General features: G+C 35.0%; 2 protein-coding genes across 2 annotated transcripts in view; both read left to right on the top strand.

Annotated features, from left to right (window-relative positions):
* LOC121423923 (P-selectin-like) overlaps positions 1–13581 on the top strand; it is a 30329-nt gene extending 16748 nt beyond the window's left edge. Inside the window, exons 5-14 of the mRNA XM_041619472.1 lie at positions 630–707; positions 3529–3729; positions 4616–4807; positions 5360–5554; positions 5747–5938; positions 6777–6974; positions 7938–8129; positions 8859–9059; positions 10941–11102; positions 12290–13581. Of these exons, the coding sequence (XP_041475406.1) occupies positions 635–707; positions 3529–3729; positions 4616–4807; positions 5360–5554; positions 5747–5938; positions 6777–6974; positions 7938–8129; positions 8859–9059; positions 10941–11102; positions 12290–12531 (1848 nt within the window). The 5' untranslated portion in view covers positions 630–634 and the 3' untranslated portion in view covers positions 12532–13581. The remainder of the gene's footprint in view (positions 1–629; positions 708–3528; positions 3730–4615; positions 4808–5359; positions 5555–5746; positions 5939–6776; positions 6975–7937; positions 8130–8858; positions 9060–10940; positions 11103–12289) is intronic.
* Positions 13582–22598: 9017 nt separating this feature from the next.
* The window catches only part of LOC121424025, a 32498-nt gene continuing 30499 nt past the window's right edge, over positions 22599–24597 (top strand). The window contains exon 1 of the mRNA XM_041619598.1: positions 22599–23273. Coding sequence (XP_041475532.1) covers positions 23019–23273 — 255 coding nt within the window. The 5' untranslated portion in view covers positions 22599–23018. The remainder of the gene's footprint in view (positions 23274–24597) is intronic.

Genomic DNA, 24597 nt, shown 5'->3' with positions numbered 1-24597 from the left:
ATATTACATGGTTCAGTCAAGTTGGTCCTTATTGTCAAATATATAACACATGAAATATTATATAATTCAAACATTAAAAAAAAACTAAAGAAATAGTGAGTGATGGTCATCATCGACTGACTCACCTAGTTGTGCATATCACTGTTTTGTGAAAAATAACCGAAACTCTAAAATGTCATAAGTTTCTTGTTTTACACCCGACTTTGATGAAATTTTCAGCACTATGCTAGTTTGATTTTCCTAAATGTATAGTATTTATTCGTCAGCATTTTCCTGGGATGGACTTGACCTTGAATATCTTGGTTGCACTTTTAGGCGTCCATAGGCTGTAAACATGTCACTGTCGATGAAATACATAGTACCAGAGCAGTTATGTGTCAGCACATAACCTTCGTGGAAACAGAGGACAATACACACACACATCGTCGCCCACCCACACACAAATCCCCACCCTGCAAACTTCTCTGACCGAGGACGTACCATTGGTATCAAAATGTCATATTCTACTGACACACAAGTCCTCGGTTGAAGTTACATACGTTTATGAAATAAAAAAACCAATGCTGTCTCACTTTCTAGCGTTGTGTATATGTTCTAAAATCTCTCACTATAAACAATTTGAATTTCAGTAAACATGGTAAATTGCGAACCTGGACAACCCTGTACCTGTTCAAACACCGCTCCTGTAACTGAAACTCCTGAAAGAGGTAATGTTAAAATTCTTCTTTATTACTATCACTCAGGCACAGGGACTATATTATTACATATTGAAATTTTCATCATAGAAATAACAAGCAGCCGAATAAAATATACGACGGGAGGGGGGATTTATTACCCTGAGCAGTAATAATGTGTTAGTTTCCCAACCGTACATACATGTATAGTAAACAAATTATGTACGGCCGCCAGAGAGGTGGTTGAAACCATGGTTCCCGAAGGGAAATGGTCGCATTTGCGTCACTGAGGGGATCATAATTTTACCAAACCTCCAATCGAAGGCCTTACATATTTGATTTATATTGTTATATTTATATAAGTAGAAATGTAAGAGCAATTAAGTTCATTTATTTAGTTATTTGCTCTTTAAGGATATTAATAGCATATAATGATTTACAATTTTCAAGAATGTCTCAGTAAAGATTTGTTAGGCATGCATATTTAATGAATGGAGTTATCTTTGGAATGTTTTACAAACAATAGAGATTGCTACGCAATAGAAATTGACAATAGGATCAGCTGTGTTGTTAACATTGTTAATTTCACTGAGGTCATTCAGGAGTCTTCCAGAAGTGGACTATTTTAGAAAGAAGGATAATGTTCTGTTTAAAGACAATACTAGAAGCGTCCAGAATAGTGGAAATTTATATATATGTAAGCTGGCAGTTTCTGATCACATCAGATCAAAAGATCAGAGATCTCAAGATCATCAAGATCAGAGTGTCACGCCTATCAGAGCATAGTTTATTTCCAACTGGAATGCAACATTTATCTTTTGCCATGATAAGAGTACATAATGGAAAACCTTGGTGAAAATCTTTCGATATAAACTTCGTGTAAAATTTTGCGGATCGAACAACTTCTTCTGTTTATGACCGATGTCATGAAATTTGGCATACACAGACATGACAGACGTCCAGAGGTAAAAATGTGCAAGGCATATTTTCACAATGTTTTGAAAACCACTTTGCCATGGTAATGGCGGGATTACAAAATTTATTTTCGAGTTCTGTATAATTGTAATCGTAATTTGATTGGAAGTAAATGTAGGCCTTATAAGTTTTACTCTTAATAGGCTCATAATAATAAGACCAAATCTTAAATGTCAACCTTGGCATGATATCGCGAGTTTCGTAATATTTAGTGTTGACAATAGACAAGAAATTAATAGGAAATACTTGTTTCGGATAGCCCTTGATTCTCAGGAAAGAAGTAATACTGAAAGATCAAAACTGCCATCTGAAGTGGGTAAAAAAACATTTTCAATGATGTCATGTAATTAATATAGAATCAAGGTGATTGAAATCGCTATCGAATTTATGTTTGAAGTCAACTTGATTTGAATTCGGCAGATTTTTTTCAGTCGGGGGATTATTTCTCTTCCACCTGATCCTGTTTGAATTTATTTCCGTTAATAAAACATAATGAAACAACACAAAGGAAAGAACAACATATGCAATTAACAAAATGAAAACAGGATAATAGGCCTACTCATCAGCATCAATCATTGTTGTACTGGTCTACAGTCCGCATTCAGCTTATACATATATATATATATATATATATATATATATATATATATATATATATATATATATATATATATATATATATTATATATATATATATATATATATATTCATTAATAGCCAAAAAAGATACAAAGACAACGGGAATTCGACCTAATCAGCCACATCCCCTAAACTGCATACGACACAATTAAAATATGGCAAAAGAAGCAGATAATTGTCATAAAATATCCTTGTCAGGTCCAGATTAAGATGTGGTTATTAACAACATTATATGAAGAACTTTACGAAACAGAACATTTCATCATTTAATTAAAATATAATACCCCCATATGAAAACATTCTTCTAAAGTATTGCATTTGTTGCGTAAGGATGTTTCAAATTTGATGAATCAAAATTAATATTATATCAGCATAGTATATGCATGGAGCTATTCTCTGTTAATAGCTCCATGGTATATGTGTACAGTGTTGTTGCAATTAAGGCTCAGCATTTGAAAACAATTTGTGTATAAATAATCTTGGTCATGTGTGATTACAATCACTCAGGTTGTGTTTGACATCTGTGTGAAGTCTTCACACAATTCTTATGATCATGAAAATCCATGCTTACATAAACTGGCAATTCACATTTATAGACTTCATACTGTGTCAAGAGGGTTTTGAATCCAAATCAGTCTAATTGACTAGACAAGTAGTCAGTTGGATGCAACTGATATTCTATTCACATTTCTGACATATATTTTAGTTAGAAATAACTCTGTTCTAGTAAAATACGACTAGAAAATAGTCAAATATGACTAGAATAACAGTTGCACAAAGCTGACCATATTAACTAGTCACTTACGACTGATTTGTTTTTAGAGTATAGGTAGAAAAGAGCGATTCCTTTCTCGAGTTCCAGATCATGAACTTTATATTTTCAAAATTAAAGAGAATGACGTTGTCAATATCTAATGCTTATAAATGAATAATGTCCTGAAACACTTCACTATATTTTGTGATTATTTTAATAAAATGATGTCTCAGGTTCTCAGGTTACGGCATCTAGGCTTATGACGATAATGAAAATGATGATAAAAATAACAATGATAATAAAAATTGAATGATAATTATAACAATTGTTATGCATCAACATGAGATTGTCTGGATAAAAGCACATCCCGGGAAGCACACAAAAATAAAAAAATAACAACAACCACCAAACCCCCAGTTACCGTGCTTTATTTCGACACATCTTTGCAGCTTATTCATCAAACAATTATGAATTTCATTATTGCAGAGGTCACATGCAGATTACCTACAATGTTTCCATTATTCCTGAACACCGCATCCACTACTAATAATTGTACGGAAGGAGAGCAGATCCTCTACAATACTTCTTGTTTGTATGATTGTGAGGTCGGATATAACTTGACCGGGAACAGTACAGTCACGTGTCTCGAGAACGGCGATCTGTCCAGTGAATTACCTAAATGTGGAAGTGAGTGAATTTCTTTTTACATGTACATTAGTAAATATCCTACCAGCGTTGATTTCCTTGTCATTGATATTGTTAAAATAATTTAGACAGTACCTGTCCCCAGGATGAAAATAAGAGAATGGCATTGCAAATTGATATATGATCAATGGATAGCATCTAATAAAAATGTGTATCAATTCAAAATATAATAGAAAACAGTATGAATATGAAAATGTTGGAACCTCTGTCATTTATGAAGTAAATGTTCTCTAAAAATAAACTTAATACTGATATCCTAAAATAAATGAATTGCGTTATAATTATCCTTACAGCAATTGAAGTTTGAACGAGTTAAAAGTACAAATATATCGGAATCAGAAATAAATTGCGTTTTACTTATGTTTTAAGGTCATTCAAGTTTGCGGGTTCGAACGAATTCGAAAACTACCTGGCTCATCCCGGGGGGGGGGGGGTACTCACGAAATAAGGCATACGGGGATGTGCTGGTGGAATGGGTCGCTTTTTTGGAAGAAATCCCTAAACATGGGGTATAGTTTTATGCTGGAAAATCCCTAAACATGGCCCATATTTTTAGATACTGTTCTTAAACATGGGTCCATGACCCAATATTTTAGATACTGGCCTTAAACATGGGTCCATATTCTCCATTTTTTGTGATAACCATTTTTTTTCTTGTCAAATGTTAATAAGTCCTTAATAATTGGTACCTTTTTAGCCAAAATCTCCCGTAAATATGGGTATAGGTTTTGAACCTTTAGCTGCACACACCGTCCAAACCAAATCTAAGTACCCCCAGGCTCAACTGGCCATGTCAACAGATCAATGCTGTGCTTGTAATACTAGAGAGCGTCTTTGAAGCAAACTCACTTTGCTAAAAATTTCATAGTTTTGCAGTGCTATTTGCCAAGTTTCTCAGACGGGCTAATATCTCCTAATATTACATGTGACGAGAGGACATACACCAACTATTCTGATAGCTGCTACTTCGAATGTGATGTTGGTTTTGATCTGATTGGTAATGATACGGTGACCTGCGGGGAAGATGCCCTCCTCTCAGCGGACCTACCAACATGCCAAGGTAGAGTAACATTGCTTAACACCTTATAAAAATATATTGGTCAAGTGAGAAAAAGAAGAGGTTTGTTTGGATTTGTTTGGTTTTATTCATGTCTAACAATATGTATATAACATACATAATGTACATCGCATCTATAAATGCATGAATCAACATCTAAGCATTACAATGAATAAAATACTAAATATCGAGCTTATATCGTATTCAATTCCTTGTGAAGATTTCTGAAGGATTCCAAATCGCTTTCATTTGCAAGGATTTCATCAGTAAGACCGTTTGATCATGGGCAGAACAATTAATACTTCAAGAGTGCATTAATTTCTTATGGATTCGTATTCAAATTAGTTTTAAGTGTAATATCTCCATGGTTTGAGAAAATTTGCGACGGATTATACGTGCTATTGATTGATCCCCTGTAATGAGAATCAGTATGGTTAAACTGCATTGATTACAACAACGCTCGCTAACACCATATCTTTGGTAAGCTTAGGGTTTCTGTAACTTTTTTTTATCATACTTTTGATATTCCTGTCTCTCTCCCTCTATTATTTCCAGTTGTGATTTGTCCTCTCCCTGAAGTATTCGACTCTAATCTGCTTTTAGAATTTGGAAACTGCAGCCAAGGAGGCTCTATTGACTTCAATACCTTGTGTACCTTTGAATGTTCGGAGGGTTATGCTTTGATTGGCAATGAGAGTGTCAGTTGTCAGAGTAATGGTACCTTATCTGCAGTACTGCCAACATGTAAAGGTAATTGATTAATAATCAATCAATGACGCCCTTTTATTAGTTTACAGTAATTTGTTTCAATATTTTTCCTATAGTATTTCTATTTCCAAAATTATCTCTGACTCTTCATAAAAGGTCAATTTGTACAAATGTTGAGCATCTTCCACACAAGTCTCTCCATTAACCTCTCAAACTCCCTTCTTTTGTCACTAGTCGAATCCTGTTCCATACCTGAGCTTCCAGCACACCTGTTGGCGATGACGTCACAATGCAATGGATCAAAATCTATCAATTACACAGAAACATGTTCATATTCATGTGATATCGGATATAATCGCATTGGATCTGAATCAGTCACATGTCTAGCTAACACCTCGCTCTCTGATTTCCTGCCGACATGCGAAGGTAATATACAACTTTTACAAAATTAAAATATGCGAAAAAAATTGCGTTTTGAGCTTCGCGGACATTTTATAAATATTCATGAGGCTTAAATTTGTTCACCAAATATTCATAATTTATACAAAACGAATTAAAAAAATAGTTTACCACATTGACGGCAAGATTGTAAACTATAAAATCATAAACGAAAATGTGAAGTAGGTCAAGAGGTTTCGACGGTATCGCCATCTCGATATTCTATTACGATCGACGAATGCGCGCTGTGCTGGAAAACCGTTCTGAAAAAAGTGTGACCTAACTTCGCGGACCAAAGTTTTAGTGGGCATTCAAACAAATCGAGCTCAAAAAGTTAAATATTTAAATCAGATTGAAAGCAAAATGCTATAGAGTCAGTCAGTATCACATTAAACTCACATTTAAAAAAAAATGATATCTGCTTGCAAAATGATGATATCGTGGTGCTTGTTGGGAATATCAGATTTATTAGGAACGCGCGCTAACGGTGACAAATTTGCCGATCTTTTGTCAATATTTTCATAAATGCTGAACTCCCAAAGAAACTTACGTCTAAGGCTAATTTTAGGTCGCTTTCTACGTTGATGATGTCAGATTTTAAGAATATTGGCTAGTTTTTGACATAATGACCGTCCGCGATGTATGGACACACGAGAGCTTTGGACTCATGCACTGCCATGCAGCATGCACAATTTGCAAACCCACTGTGCAGAGAAAAGGTACTTCATTGAAAATTTGAGGACACGCAAAAACATTTGTTGTATAACTAAAAGTATCTGCAATCATGTTTTTCATCATACTAAGGGTCTTTCTCTGTTATTTTCAGTTGTGACTTGTCATCTACCTGATGTATTCCACCCTAACCTGTCTTCGGTGTTTAATGAAAACTGCAACGAAGGAAGTTCTATTGACTTCGATGCCACGTGTACTTTTGAATGTTCAGAGGGATATGATTTGATTGGCAGTGAGAGTGTCACTTGTCTCAACGATGGAAGCCTATCTGAATCGGTGCCCAAATGTAACGGTAATTCGTCAGTGATTTTATGTTTGTGTCAGCTGGATACATGTAAAAACATAAGTGAAATAAATCAATGCAAACGAAGGTTTATATCAGACAGCTCCAGCATTTCGCTTTAATAAATTTGGTCATTTTAAGGACTTACATTTTATACTTCCTTTCATAATGATTTCTTTACACTTGAAAAAAGAAAAAAAAATAAATCCTCGGCCATTTCATGTGAGTCATTGCTGCGTGTGAGCAGGATATCGTGATAGTCTTGGTGTATTGGTAGGGGAGGGGAGTGTTTTGGCTCATCAGGAAACAATTTAGAAATACATCTTCAAGTAAATCTTCTATGCTGAAGTCCATATGCTCTTCATGATTAACGTCTATTTTCATCTATCTGTAGTAACTATTTCCAAGTTTTGCAAACCATTTTTCACGAACTTTATAAACGTAAGCGGATACATATGTCGACAGTCATATCGTGATTCACTTGAAAAAGACCCAATCTTTTTAAACCTAGGTGGTGCTTACATGAGCGGAAGGATTCATCGATCGAGAATCATATTGTCATTCACTTAAATAGGGGGGGGGGGGGGGGGGGTTGGGTGTATAAAGCGTGGCTGAGTTAGTGATCTTTAAAAAGTTTTATTTGTTGTTGCGTTTTTTAATTATTTTATTCATAGTCTCTTCTAGAACATTCTATTAAATATTTTCCCTTTGTGAATATAATAAAACAAACGTGAAAATGTAAAATAAATAATTTTATAGTTCCATGTATCAGTTCTGAGACAATTATGCAAACGATTTTGTGTTATACATTATTTTCACATTATGATGAGGAGGAAATGAAATATGATTTTAAAAGAAAACTAAAAAAGACCCCTTATACCAATATATAAATGCGAATATATCTTCAGGTAATTACATCTTCCATCCAGGTTTCACCCATAACTCTATACCAACTTTCTTCTTTGTCACCAGTTGTATCCTGTTCCATACCTGAGCTTCCATCGCAACTATCTGCGATGACGTCACAATGCAATGGATCACAGTCTATCAATTACACAGATACCTGTTCGTATTCATGTCATGAGGGATATAATCTAACTGGATCTAATTTGGTTACATGTCGTGCTAACGCGGCACTCTCTCCTTCTCTGCCTACTTGTACAGGTAACCGATTAAGAATATTCTGCTATTATTTTTTTAGCAATTAACTGTCGGTTGGCTGACAATGAGAAAGAGATCGAAATAATTCCGAGTTATTTCAACAAATTAACCACAAGCTTTTTATTCTAAATGGACTATAACATTAAGGAGAATGACAAGCTGGAAAAAAGTTTTCGTGTTATACTGTACATGATTATGTATTCCCCATTGTTACTAATGATTTCCTAGGCCCAATAATTGTGCATTTTCCATTTCGCAAGGCCCTATATCTTAAGCAACCTAATACATACAGAAAAGCAAACAAACTCACACCCACACACAACAAACAATTACAATGTGGAAGCGTCATATTCCAGCCATCGGGTATTGCGTATTATGACCTTAATGACTGCAGAATAAGGTCTTGGTTTGACGATGTTAAGGCGTGGTCCCACTGTGCTTACGGATGCAGAGAGGTTGTAAAACGGAAATAATCTTGCCCCCCCCAAAAAAGATGGAGCCACCCCGAAATTTTGCATGTCCGCTGTATCCATTATGAATACGTTTTGTGTCCGTCGGCCACTTGGACCAGGCCTTTAATACATCCTTTGTATTAGCAATAAGATATTGTCTGGAAGAACAATATAAGAGAGAAAATACAAAATATAAAATGAAAAAAGTTCAGTTACCTTGCTTATTTTGACAAATCCTTGCATGTTATTCATAAAAAAATAATGAATTTCATTCTTGCAGTGGTCACGTGCCCATTGCCTAGAGTGTTTCCATCTTTCCTGTACAACACAACCACTACTAATAATTGCGGAGAAGGAGAACAGATCCTCTACAGCACTTCATGTTCATACAATTGTAAGAATGGATATAACTTGACAGGGAACAGTACAGTCACGTGTCTCAAGAACGGCGATCTCTCTAGTGATTTACCTAGATGCGCAAGTAATTACGTTTCCTTTTTGTCTGTTGGTCTGTTATAAAAGTGTGAAAGTTTATGTTCAACTTACTCTAATTTCTTTATTTTTGTATCAATTATATTCATACTTGGGACATATGATTCTTGGGAAATACTATATGTAAACCTTATTAGAATGATGGGGTCAAAGGTCATTTAGAGGTCAAAAAGTCAAATGATATGTGGTCATGTCCATCCCCTTTTCAAGTTTTTGTTTAACTTGTTCTTTTTCTTTAAATTCTGCATCAAATCACACTTAGTTCAAATGATCATTTGGTATTATGTGGTCAAAAGTATTGCAAGCGTCAAAATGTCATTTTTGTTCAAATTGCTCTCGTTTCTGTATTTTTGTATCAATCTTGTTAAAAAAAATCCTTGGGTAATACAACTTGTGTGGAGTTGAGGATAATGGGGTCAAGTGTCTTATAGAGATCAAGTTTTCTTCAACCTGAAATTTGCCTCAATTGCTTTTTTTATACTTGGTAAAAAATCTTGATGATGATAAGGACAAGATCATCCAGGTATCAAAAGATATTTATTGCATATTTTATTAATCGAGAAATCAGGCCAGACCCGCGGTTCTTGAACCACCTAATTTATTAAATGTAAAATGTTTTAAGGCCGTATCACCATGATCACTCTCTAACCTATCAATGAGTGAATATCTTAATAATACCATGAATACCTTGAATGTTAATTTAAAAAATAAAGTAAAAGTAAAAAGAAAATGAACAAGTATTGGACTTTTACTCCTTTACTCTTTCATTAAGAAAGCATTCTCTCAGCTTCAAACTAGCATGCTGAAATAAGAAATAGCATTATACTTATCTTTAAAGTCGATAAATAACACAATACAATCTATGTGGGAGCGTCATATTCCAGTGGTTGAGATAAGTATGCAAACTAACAGGGGACCAAAAATGGTGTGGGTCGAGGTGACGCTCGCCCCGTACCAAATACAAAAGATTTTCACTCCTCCAATGAGCCACCCCATCATTAAACATGGGAGAGGGGAGGAGTGTATTATCAAAACTTTCCCTTTACATGCAGTGCTCATATACAGCAGACTTATTTCAAAAGTTTGAAGTCATAGCAATCCGATTTTTGGAGAAAGCTTAAACGATCGTATACCCAAATAATATTTTGAGACTTCCTGTATAAATGTAACTAGTTTTAATTCAAAATCGTGTAGGAGCCCTGGAATCGGATGCGATTTGAAGCCGACAACAACGATTGTGGAAATTTAAAATCAGAATTTAGATTTGTAGTGTTTTCTAACAGCATTCCGCTCTTGAAATCACTTCTTTAATTCCATATGATGCAATAATATGCGCTTTATTTTTTACAAAAAAAGGGAGCGCGTATGTTAGTAATGGGTTCTTCCTTAGCATGCTTAGTGTAATATAGCATGGAATATTCTAGGAAATCAAACTTGATGGCAGTACCAACATTCATACTCAACGTCCATGTACGAAGAACATTTGTAAAATAGTAATACAATTATAGCAGTTATTCTTGTTCAATTTCATCTCGTAAAGCAAAAAGAATATAATTGTGTAGGTATTTCGATTCGTGGCTTAAAGAACACTGTTAGAGGTAACGTGCGTTACTTGCATTTTCAGAAAGTTCCCTACAAATTTGGTAAGGATTATTTGTGCTACATGAATTATAGTATACATGCAGTGAGGCGTTTAATAATCTACCGACCTTTCATTGTACAGTACAAGCTAAGGAAAATACCATGAATCTGATGAACACGAATCTAAATGTATAGAATTTCATTCATTTGAATTTGAAAAAAATACGTCCGTTCAATAATAAGATTAATGTCAGTCTTTGCCTTCTTTGAATATTAACACAACGGACAGAAACGGAAAAGGTTGTAGGTTCACCTTCAAAAAACTTCAGAACTGTGGTCGTTAGTGTGATCAGTGGCGTCTGTGGAGCTGCAACTCTAATATTGCTATTCTGCATTGCCAAAGTTGCCTACAGGAACCATCATAACCAGTCCAATCAGAAGACAGTAAAAGGTTAACAGACATTTTTGTTTTTACATCATTCTTTTCCTCTTTAAGGGGGAAATTACCCTGGTTTCTCCCCTGAACTGTTCCAACATTGAAACCTTTTAATGAAAATTTTATTTTATCATGCACATTGAGTACTAACTTAATCGATTACTTTCGTAACATGCATAATGTCCCAAAATCAACAGATCTAGAAGAAAAAAAAATCTTTTTACTCCCAAACATGACCACTTAACTTATCTAACTTATTTATCCTGCAAATCGGATAAGTAATGAGAACATAAATGTTGCTTTAAGAGACTTTGTGGATTTCAAATTGGCAAATAGGAAAGTGAATTATGACAAGTGATGTGGACAACTTTCCATCGAAGGTGTACTTCGTTATCAGGGATTTGTAATTTACCGTACCATACTTTCTAATGCCCTGAGATAGTAATGAATATACAGTGCGTCCCAGATTAAACGAAACCGAGATTTAGCGATGATTTATCATAACTTAATCATAAATACAATAGACAAATGACCTACCAATGTAAAGCTTAGAATCTCCTCTTTCATCTGATATTACCAAGAGTATTCCTCATTCTTTTTAAAAATGTGTTGTTGTTTTCTAAACCCAGATACAGCCCGCCAAATAACTTTTTGGTATCCCATCTTCAAATTGTTTTTGTTCACTCATGCCTGAATGTACAATGATAGGTTATTTGTCATGTTTGTCTATTGTATTTGTGATTAAGTTATGATAAATCATCGCTAAATCTCGGTTTCGTTTTTCTGGGACGCACTGTAGAACACATGCCATGCACAACATTTTGGTTTTAGGTCTCTATGAAAGAAACTATAAGTTGATATCACAATTTTTGAAAATTTTTATATATTTCGTATGGTGTAGTACGTGGAAAAGTAGTCCAAACTCTATTGTCTACAACACAATGCTGCTAAATTTGAAGTCTCCTTATGACATGTATGATAATGTAAAGTAATCTCATATTCTTAAATTCAAAACATATTCAAACTTTACCGATTCATAAGTTTCTTATGGTTTGTCCGATATTCTTGAAAACTTTTTCATCTGCTTGTCCGATATTTTTTCTTCTGAAAATATATTGCATTTGAGTTCAATTCCCATTTCCATATATATATATATTTTTTATATATATTCCTTCCTTTGAAACACATCCGCGTGGAAACAGAAGCCACCAGTGCACAGACCGAAGATCAAGGGGTGATGTATTCCTTGCCCGGACCAGTGGATGGAATTGGCCTTGGCTACCTTGTGAATGCACCTAGCGAGGTGTCTTCAGTCCAATATACTGACCAGAAGAAATGGTACACAGAAGAATGGCTCCGAATTGCAAATAATGACTCTGGGCTTTACTCCAGCGAGTCACAGAATGCAACGACCACGCTCCCCGGTATCACGACTGTAGTTTAGTACAGTGGTTCCATCGCGACAATTGCTCCGTTGCAAATATTCCACGCCCCCATGAATAACCAATCTCAGCCCTGTTATTAGCACTATACCCTATAACCTTATCCCAACCCTATCCCTACAGCAAGAGTAACCCTAACCCTACATCTTAGACGAAATAAAGAGCGGAGCGATTGTCATGATTGTCGCAGGAGCAAATGTCATGTCTCCAAGGTAGACCTCTCAGGCATTGACGTGTTTTTTTTTTTACTAGGCCTTATCCCCACAGCCGCGGCGCTTACATTAGACAGTAAAATGCTGTTTAATATTTCATACATAGCTTCTTACCAAGTAATACATCTTCCAAGGGGTCCTGTACTTTGAAAAACAAAGTGGACCCATAACTGAACCCTGATGAACGCCTTCGCTACAAAAGGCCATCATGATGAGATGGACAAAAGTAACAGGTTTGAGTTCGATTAATAAAATATGGGCGAAACCCGTTTATTGCTGTTCCAGTGATTATATCATCATTGACATTGGGAAAACAGTACCTTCACTGATATGAAATTGTAACAATGCCACAGTTGTGGCTCAAAGGAGTGAGGGAGGGGGGGGGGGGGGAGATCGCCCCCAATCAGGACCCTTGCCCCCACCTGCCCACCAGCAATTTCAGGCAGTTAAGTGCTCCAAACAGCATTTTCACTCTTCAAATATTGAATAAATTATCCTCTCGTCATGTATACTAACTAAAACTAAACTAAAAAAAATAGAAGTTTCTATATCTGAATTATGTGAAGTCATTCCTATTTTGCAAAATTGTTGTTTTCAACATATATTTTGTTAACACCTTTAAGATCATATTGTGTCATATACGTACACGTCAGGTGCTTGATTGTTATTCTTTCCTTACAATGATAACAATATCGTGGGAATTGTTCTTAATTGTACCATGGACCTATTACGTAATAGGTCCATAATTGTACAAGGCCTCTTGTTTTATTCATGCAGTTTCCCAATAATTTTTATTGTTTTTTTTACGTTTGTTTGTTAATCATTTATATCTAATTTTATATACTTAAAAAAAAAGAAAATGAAAAAAAAATGAATTGAAATGACTTGAATTTGTAATTTGTTCTCATTGTGTATTGTAAATGTAAATATACGTAAATATTGCTTTGCATAGTAAAACAACCATAAACTATAAACAGTACTATATTTATTAAGAGAAATATACGTATCATACTGCATATTGTATAACGGAACTTAATGAAAAGAATGGAATGAAAAAAAATATAAAGCATGTTCTATCTTCAACAGAGTAAGATATGGCGGTTCCGAGAATTTTAAGAATGTCCTATAAACATTGCCTCGTCTTATCTTAATTCAGTGAAAGTGATAAACATACTGTAACTTAAAATCACTTAGAGCTGCCGTGAGGCAAAATTAAAAGAATTTTATCTAATATTTAATCTCAAATCAATTCATGAAAAGTCAGGAATTCAATACTGTTCACTTTTCCATCAAGAATCACTATTTACACCAGACTTCGAATCACACACTATAAAATTATGAATACTTTAATACCTACAAATTAATCGTTTACAAAAAAACGGTGCATTTTGCACTCTTTGCAAATTGAATGCGAGACCCAAGAGATTGGAACATTTTTTTTTGCTTGCCCCAAAATAGCATCCTTTTGGAACGCGCTGCGTAAAAAAAAAACAGGAAAGAAAACGAATGCATTATGCTCTTTTTCCAATGCGACACCAAAGACATTGGATCATTTATTTTTCATGCCCTAAAATAGTATCCTTTTGAAACGCGTTGCGTATGAGACTGATTTCAATCCTAGTTATTTCCTTTAATGTGAAACTTTTGGATTATTTGAACCATTTTGAAATCAAACCACTTCATCATCTAATATTCTTATTTTACTAGGTAAACAATTCATTTTACGTTGCAAATTCCAAAAGACTCTCCATTGTTCATGTAGTTTGAAACGTATAAAGTCACTAAGTAAGTTATTGCAAAGACGAAAAACAAACTAAATTAATCATGTTAATAAACACCATGTAAAATGGCAAACACAAATAAATATATTTCCATTGCATAAATTTTAACCACTGTAGTTTAGTATTTTGTATTTATCTTTCTTTCTATCGCCTTTTGTGAGTTTGTTTTATCGTCTGTTAATGTCATACGTTCGGGAATGTAACATATGAAAACGTCTTTTTTGTTGCGCTATAGCCCTACCCCAGCGGTGCCGCCAGGGCAACCATAGACCTGCGGGTAAATAAATACTCGTTTTCACTTTAGTAGGTCTAGGGATCTTCTTGCCGGCAAGGCTGGGGTACAAGTTAATTTTGTTTTCAAATACAGAACTACATAATTTATTTACGGTATTTTTGTTTATGTAACACACATTTATTAATGTTCTGTTTAATTGAAATGCAACACATATTTTGTATTTTATGATTTGTGACAAATACAAAGGGCAAAGATTATATAAATGTATATTATACGTAAAGAACGTGCAAAGATTATATATATATATATATATATATATATATATATATATATATATATATATATATATGTGTGTGTGTGTGTGTATATATTACATTTTAGGTTCCATGACATTTGCGACAACTGCTCCGACGACAACTGCTCTGATGGAAAATTTGCACTTTAAGTCAAACATAAAATCTTACTTCCAAAACTAAATAAACCTTAATCCTTTTCTTTGCATTATTGCGAACCAAATACTCTATTACAATCCTTATTCTAACCCTATGCCCTTTGAGATAAGACCGGAGCAATCGTCGCAGGAGCAATTTCGTGGGACCACTTTTTATTATAAAACCAAATTCGCTTGTTTTATTAACATTGATACTAATATCGATGTAACCAAAAAATTTATTTCATTGATAACATTTCTTTCAGGTTTCATGTGTTCATATTGTTTGTAATAGTTTGGTATACTATAGTTATTTCTGCATGTTAAGGCAATGTACAAAGAATGATGTGACATTCATGAAAGAAAATGTTTTTTTTTCCATTCAAAAGATGTAAGTGGTATAATTTGCGTAGATGATTGTTTTGAGACAAGCACGCTGATATCCTGGGGCTGTATTCTGAAAATAGTCATATTCTTGTATCTTTAGAGTTACAATAAAATCCGTATTCCGAAAATTCTTTATCTTTTCTTGTAAATTTTCTTGGAGCTTTCGCTGAGCGCGTAAGATGTCAGAGCTAGAATAATGCGTAAAGTTAAAAACGGCGCATAAATATCCCTTTGCGCAAGATAAGAAAATAGATAAAAGGTATTCTGAAAATTCTCTTATCTTTGCGTTCTGTAAACTTCCTTGCAAAATAAAAAAAAATTATGAGAGGTAGGGGCTATTGAAACCTATATTCACATTTTTATTGAATGCCCCACTATTAAATGTATATGGGAGGAAACTCTGAAGGTTATCACCCAGAAAACTAATAAGAGGTTAATTGTCTCTGCATTTGAGAAAATGTTTGGTTTACTTTCTGATAAATTTATTACATATTTATTTCTTTTGCTCAAGTACTATGTTTACATTTGTAAATTTCAGAGCAAACCACCTAACTTTGAAGGTTATAAATGTTATGTAAAAACCAACAAAGACATTGAATATTCTATTGCTAAGAAAAATAACAAACTTTCTTGTCACTTCAAAGAATGGAGATTCCAATTTTGATCACCCCTATCATGCCTATTTTGTAAATGCTTTCCAAGATAATTCAAGTTTGATTTCTTTTTTTCAAGTGATTGGAGCTGATGTAAAATTTGATAATTTATAAAAAGGCTGCCTTTTTTTTATTTTCTTTTTATTTCCCTTTTTTTCATGATACAATATTTTGTAAATCTGTTGATGGCTTGAGATTGTTTGTGATTTGTTTTGATTTGTTCAATAAAAACATAAGAATAAAAAAAACTTATTGTTGCATGCGATATATCTGGACCCCTCAGAAGAACAGCCGTTAGGCTGAAGAGGGCTATCCAGCCCATGTGTTGGATAATGAATAAATAAAAATAAAAATAAAATAAATAAAACAAAAATATTTGTCCATCTGCGATAATTATTTCTTGCTGCATCCCGCAAGAACTTAATGTTTTACAAAAGGAGACATTCAAAATACATTATAACAACGGATTGGTAGACTTTCCAGCAATTAACAATTGGTGTTCGAGACAATGAATCTTTTCAGAGAAATTATGTCTTTGAGAAGAGCCACGTGTATTTTTTTAGCACAGAAGCGCATGCACAAGCGCAGCATAAGAGTCGGGGCGCAAGGAAATTACGCCTCATATCAACAATGCGCTTCATTATTTTTTTCAGAAGAGACGCTTCTATAGGTTGACTTTAAGCATATAACAAGTTTAATAATTGGTTAATGATGAATTATTGGGCGTGTCAGAGATAAAATAGGAGACGTTCTTAGAGAGATGAGGCAATTTTCAGAATACCGATTTAAGAGAATTTTAGCGAGCTGTTATCTTGCTGACTTACAAAAAAAGTTAAGACAATTTTCAGAATACCACCCCTGGATGTTTGACGATATACGCGTATGATGTCACAATTTTAACAGTATAAAACACATACACTTTAAAGGTCAAACTAGCTGAAGACTAGGGACTAAATAATGAAAAAATCATGTGGATGATTCTTGGTTTTAATCATTTTTAATGGATTTAGAACGCGATAAAGATGCTTAGGTGCAATTTGTTTCTATTTTGAATAAATCAATTATTGAGCCCAATTCGACCCTTCTCCATAAAGTTTTAATACATAATTAATCATTTTTTATGAGCTGGACCCGCCGACCATGCAGGACCACAACTCTCTGTACTTTCGCACAAGGATCGTCGGATCCTGCCCAATTTAATGTTTATATATATATATATATATATATATGTGAAGAGTTTGATGGAAAAGGGGTTAGATCCACTTTAGAGCATTCCGCGAAAATTAAGCTTTTGTATTCTTCCATATTGCAATATTCTTATGCGAAACTATATTGTCATGAAACCCGGACATGTAAAAGAAATCTGCCTGTCTTCATATTTTTCAAATATTTTTTCCTCCAAAAATTACCATTGTGGATCTAGCCCCTTTTTCAAACAAACTGAAATGGATCTAACCCCTTTTGAAAAAAAAGTGATTTTCTTTGGCATTTTTATTAACTTTTTAATGGGAATGTCAACTTATCTATACTTTGAGACAAACAAAAAATAAATTTGATGAAAAATGGATCGAACTCCTTTTGTAAATGAGTTCTTTCTATATGTATATAGATATGCGTGTGTATGTATAGATGTATATATATATATATATATATATATATATATATATGTGTGTGTGTGTGTGTGTGTAAAGCTTTACATGTACAACAGCTTTTTGGCAACTATTTTTTATTTAAATATTGTAAAGAAATGGATGAAGAGAACAATGGTAGGCGTAGCTTAAATCAAGGTTCCCCAGAGCTATCTACCCTTTGGAAAAATTGGTGAAGCCGAAAAAATGTCTCTGCCGGGAATCGAACCCGGGCCCCCAGCTTTGAACGCCGGTGCCTTAACCACTAGACCACAGAGACGGGTTAGTGGCTAGGGTGAGCCGATCCGATTGACCGTCAGATAGACAGATTTTCGACACTATGCCAATTATATTTTCCTTTGTCGGGTGAAGGTGTGTTTTGAACAATGACAAGCCGCCATGCCTCAGCTGGATCAAAGCTATTGCTTTGATACAGTACACGTATGAGAGAACAAATACACATGTGTAAAGCTTTACATGTACAACAGCTTTTTGGCAACTCTTTTTTATTTAAATATTGTAAAGAAATGGATGAAGAGAACAAGAACCGCATACATTCGTAATTCCGAAGCTTCGTAATTCCGAAGGTTCGGTTATTCCGAAGGTTCGTATTTCCGAAGGTTCGTAATTCCGAAGGTTCGTCAATCCGAAAACGAAATAAGGTTCGTAATTCCGAAGGTTCGTCAGTCCGAAAACGAAATAAGGTTCGTAATTCCGAAGGTTCGTTAATCCGAAAACGAAATAAGGTTCGTAATTCCGAAGGTTCGTTAATCCGAAAACAAAATAAGGTTCGTAATTCCGAAGGTTCGTTAATCCGAAAACAAAATAAGGTTCGTAATTCCGAAGGTTCGTTAATCCGAAAACGAAATAAGGTTCGTAATTCCGAAGGTTCGTTAATCCGAAAACGAAATAAGGTTCGTTAATCCGAAAACGAAATAAGGTTCGTTAATCCGAAAATTAAATAAGGTTCGTATTTCCGAAAATGAAAATAATTCATTTTGGTAACAAAAACGATGTTGTCATTACAAGATTACACGATATTATGCAATGATAGTAATAACGATCGATGATGTGTGTTGGGGCCAAAGCATGTATTTCATTAAGAATGGCGCCCTGATCAAGCATAGGCTAATTTCGATTTTATCTGAGCAATTGCTGCCTATAAGCAAATGGTTTAATTAAAGATGCAGGGGATCAAGTATGTTGGAAGCGTGCGAGCAACCTCTAGATAATAGGATTTGTATTGGAGGGGATGTCATTTTTAATAACAGCTTAATTCTGCTGGTTATAAAAATGAAAATAATACGAGAAATGATCCTTGTGAGATGTTGAAAGCGCGAATCGCAAGCTGAAACTAGTAGACATTTCATGTAACAAGACGTGAAGTGAGCATTCGGAGCATTTTTGTAATCGTGAGAAAGATGTGTATCTTTCTAAAGAATTAATGCGAGGGCGAGTTGTAATTTGTCTATATACTGACCTGGGGCCCGTTGCATAAAACTTTTTACCTGAGAAAACTCAGGTTGTTTTTACAGGAGTTTTTGCCCTGTGCTAAAGTAATTGGCGGAAATCAGACTAACCTTAGTTTTCAGTTTTTACCAGAGTTTTCTCAGGTAAAAAGTTTTATGCAACAGGCTTCAGAAAGTAATCTTTTAAGGACTGCATTTAGTGACTCATGAATAGAATATATATCTCACGGAGAGCGCGAACCGCAAGCTTAAAATTTGTGATATTCCAACCTGAAAACTGGACATTTCATACTTCTTTTTTGTAACCAGGAATAGAATGAGTTCCTCAATAAACAATACTTGATGCGAGCGAGAAACGTGAGCCAAATTTTTCCGATTTTCCAACCTGAAAACTGGACATTCTATAGCATTCTTGTAAAAAAAATAATAATAGCTGGGAGAATAGTTTTCAGAACTGAAGTGGCTTCCCTGGGTAAATGATATCTATATCAATATCATCATTCTAGGCCCACATGAAATTTCCAAAAGTTTGAGCACGTGATTCGCTCGCAACATCTCACAAGGATGCCCTTTTCACAGTATTGACCAAAAAGGTGAATTTTACATCTTCAGATTTGACTTTTTCCCCCAAACCGCTTGCTCTCTACGCTCGCAGAAACGAAACCTAAATATCCGTTTGCACCAAATTGCCCCTATTTGCCCCTTTTTTTTACTTTGCCCCCCCCCCCAAAAAAAAAAAAAACGTTCCGCCGCCATTGGCTAAAACACGCATCGTCTTCATGGCTAACTGCAAAAAGTTCTTAAAATGTCCCCTTTAGATCAGATCAGAGCTTATATATTTAAAAATTCTGTTCGCGCTTCTTGCTAGCAGTTATTATCTAAATTTAGTTACATAGGCATCTCGCTTTGAAGATCACAAACATATTGCCCATCATATTAACAAAAATATAGCTCGCGCTCGCATTATTTAAAAAGGGTTTATCATGTTATTACGTATTTACTTTATTTTATAAGGATAAAGCTAATTATTGACTGTTAGGACTACCCTTTCAAAGAAACAAACAAAAATCAACTTTAAACTGCCGATCAAGGAAAATATGGCTAAAAAAAAATCCCCCCCCCTCTATTTGACGAAAGTTGGATCCGCCGGGAGGGAGGCAGGGGGCATCAAAAATGGAATAAAAAACAGGGGAATTAATATTTTCCAAAATGGGAAAGTTCCTCTTTCAAAAATGAATATGCCGTTTTTCATGTTTTTTCGAAATAAAATACTCTTTTTAAAGTATACAAGTTAAGTTAAATTTTCAGGCTGGAATATTGAAAAATTTCAGCTTGCGCTTCGCACTCTCATTCGATTGGTGAAATATGCATCCTAAAGAGGTCACTAAATGCTTTCTTTAACAGGTTCCTTTTCTGGTCAGTATGTTTAAGCTCGCGTTTTGCGCTCGTGTTAATTCTTTAGTTAGATGCACATCTTTTTAACATGTTTAATGACAGCAGAAATCTGCTCGGATTTTTAAAAACTAATTTTCATTTTTTATTGAAATAACCTAAAGTTTAGCTTGTGATTCACGCTCGCAACACCTCGCAATAATGCCATTTTAAGAATAACTGACCACAAAAAACGTTATACAACTTCACCTTTGAATTTGTTTTACCAAGCCGCTCGCTCATTATACTCTCTCCCGAAAATAAAGCCTAAATATACATTTTGCCATAATAAGAAGTCACTTCAAAAAAGTTATTCTCTACTTAATCACTATCAAACAGACAATGACTTCAAGCAGATGATAATCTTAAGGTGAAAATATCACCACAGTCCCAATTTTGACGTATGAGTTTCATTTTTTGGCTTTACCCCCAACGAAAATTCGTTCGGCCGCCCTTGCCTTCCCATCCTCATATGATAATTGAACGGCAACAGTGTCCCCCGCCCCCCTCCCCTTGCCTCTGCCTCTGCTTTCCCGGTTTTCATTTTTCGGATTAACGAACCTTATTTTGTTTTCGGATTAACGAACCTTATTTCGTTTTCGGATTAACGAACCTTCGGAAAAACGAACCTTATTTTGTTTTCGGATTAACGAACCTTCGGAAAAACGAACCTTATTTTGTTTTCGGATTAACGAACCTTATTTCGTTTTCGGATTAACGAACCTTCGGAAAAACGAACCTTATTTCGTTTTCGGATTAACGAACCTTCGGAAAAACGAACCTTATTTCGTTTTCGGATCAACGAACCTTCGGAATAACGAACCTTTTTTCGTTTTCGGATTAACGAACCTTCGGAACAACGAACCTTATTTCGTTTTCGGATTAACGAACCTTCGGAACAACGAACCTTATTTCGTTTTCGGATTATCGAACCTTCGGAATAACGAATCGTCGGAATTACGCCACAAATGTTCGGATTAACGAACCCTTTTTCGTTTTCGGATTAACGAACATCGAGGTATAGGCAATTTACGTGTTTCGGAATTACGAACCTTCGGAATAAAGAACCTTCGGAATTACGAAGCTTCGGAAATACGAAGTGTAACCGAAGAGAACAATGGTAGGCGTAGCTTAAATCAAGGTTCCCCAGAGCTATCTACCCTTTGGAAATTTGGTGATGCCGAAAAAATGTCTCTGCCGGGAATCGAATATATATCATAAACATCCACAATTTTGGTAAACATTTCATGAGCAAAAATATTTGGGTAATATTTTAAATGATAAATATATAGAAATACATTCAATTTCGATTTACTTCTCTTGATTCATTGATTCTTGTTGATATTTCCTATTTTATTGTTGAGAAAACTTTCGCCCTTTTTCGATAATCGAGGACAAAACATTACATTTCATTTCATTGCTTTGTATTTGCATGCATAAACCAATAGAAAAAATTATGAAAATAATTCACATAGCCCTACTACGTCCGACTTTTTTCAGACCGATCACGTAGCGGTACCCTTAATTTCAAATCTTGTAAAGAATTCAAACCAAAAATGACTATTCTTTGCATTTACACAAACTTTAATTGGTCTATAAAGGCTGCAAGTCAGACCACCACAATGATACTGGACAAAGTTCAGAAAGCGGCAAGGGCTTTCCTTCATTCACATGTGTTTTATTTTCTTGGGTTTTATTTGTTTTGTGTATACATGCACACGTTTTCATAGCCGTGTGTATTGAAGCATGTTCAAGACCGATGACTATATACACACGCGTTTCACGGATACCCTCCCCCTTTATTCAATGACATCAGCTATACTTACAAAGCTATTTATGATTGGTGGTAAACTAAAAACTGACATTATAGGAGGATGCCGTTGCGGAGAATGCACATAGTTTTTTATTAGTTTTACTTGAAGGCAATGATCTGCTTTCTTCTAGAGTAACCAAAGCAAACTAGGAGAGCAGGCTACGTGTTATATAATTATCTTCCTCAGTTGACACATTCTTTATGGTTCACTAACTCATACAAGAAAATGTCTCTATTTGCATCGACGAGGATATCGCAGATTTGATGTCTTGAGGAGTTGACCTTTCATATGCTGTCTTTTGTGACAATAGCTCAATCTTAATTCATTCTGTCGACCTGGTCATGGGAACCAGAACTTCATTCATTGGCATCCGTCGAAGCAAGTCGGCGTTGTGATATTTCATTCATGCATTTTCCATACTCGATTGAACATTTATGAGAATATTATGAATGAAATCGGATATGTGCTGCTCAGCTAACAATTTCAGGTGCTGGGAGTGGGGTTTGGATCGGAGGGCAGAGAGGCGCGGGCGGCCGGGGTGTCGGCCATGGCTAGCATTTGTTGCTCCAACGCACCTGCATCTGACATTTGTACTGCTCTTCTTTGTAATGTCCAACTCAATAGACCCGGTAAACGCGTGTTGCGTCGGTGATTCAGGACCTTTATCAGACTGTTCGTTTACACGTGTAAACTCAGAATTAAGGGTAAAGTAATTCTCACTTTCTTTCTAATTAATTCAAAACGTTTCTGAACAAGATGATGCTGAATGCAGTCTTATATAATAAGATCAAGCGATGTGAATAAGAATGTGTGTGCTTTTGAACTCCGCTTTTTCAATTCAACTTTCTTTATATTTCATTTAAGTAAGATGTGTTTAATTACTTTATGCATAATATGTGTATGTTGTTTTAGTCTTTCGTTTCTGCATAATTATAAAAAATAAATTGAACAAATTGAGCAGTGTATTCTTTTCTTCTTATTTCACTATTTCTAAACTTATTTTCCTCTAGATAATCTAGGTTTTGAAGGCATTTACTCTAATAAGAGGGTGCGAGGAAAAGTAATTTCATATTCAGTCAAAATATTTATCAGATTTCAGTGGCAATCAGAATTTTTCTTCATATCAATAGTACGTAGATAATTAACTACCATTTATACAGCTAAGCCATAATTGGAAAAATAGCTTTAACGCGTCCATTAATAATAATGATGAAAAAAGCATGATCCTGCATTGTATTTCCTCCCCGGCCCTCCCCAATATACCCTCTATATCAACATGATAAAGAAGTATCCGTTTAGCCATGAACTTAAGGATTATTAATCATAACTTGAAGACGGGTCGTGTTGGCTTAACATTGTTTGGGGGCATTTCTACTGACCTTCCTGTCTGTTTAATCCATATACTGTGACAAAGGGAAGGGATGTGAGAAAATGATAGAGAGAGAGAGAGAGAGCGAGAGAGAAGGTTGGGGGGAGGGAATGGGATGAGAGAGAGAAAACATGAGGGGGAGGGGGGGGGGGGGTGGGGGGCTTGGTAGGGGTGACAAGGGGGGGGGGGGGGCAAAAAAGGTTTTCATCTAAGATCGGAGGAAATTTCGTCCGGGGAAAATTTGAAAAGCGAAAAAAAAGTTTTCCCCTAAAATCAGAGGTCATTTCGCGTCCCCACAAGAAAAAAAATAAAAATCTCACTTGGGTAAAAGCGATACATTAACATTACAAACTTTGATTATGGCTCTCAAGGGGGGGGGGGCACGGGTAGTCTGTGCCCTCCCTGGATCCACCAGTGCGTAAAGTAAACCCCTTTTGGTGATATCTTTATGATGACAAAAGTTTGAAATGTGGGTCGAGATACAGGGGTTATAATTCAGTTACTAGAAATTTGCAATCATTATTTCATGTGTATTTTGTATCATGTTTAAATTCTCTTTTTCGAATCAACTATATAATGACAATATAAATATCATAAGTAAATTATACAATCAATAAGACAAGTGTCACAGAAGTATTAATAAAATATCAAATTATAAA

The sequence above is a fragment of the Lytechinus variegatus genome, chromosome 11, assembly GCF_018143015.1.
Source record: "Lytechinus variegatus isolate NC3 chromosome 11, Lvar_3.0, whole genome shotgun sequence".
Taxonomy (NCBI): Eukaryota; Metazoa; Echinodermata; class Echinoidea; order Temnopleuroida; family Toxopneustidae; genus Lytechinus; species Lytechinus variegatus.
The sequence above is the reverse complement of the archived record's forward strand: the minus strand, read 5'-3'. Positions and strand labels throughout refer to the sequence as shown.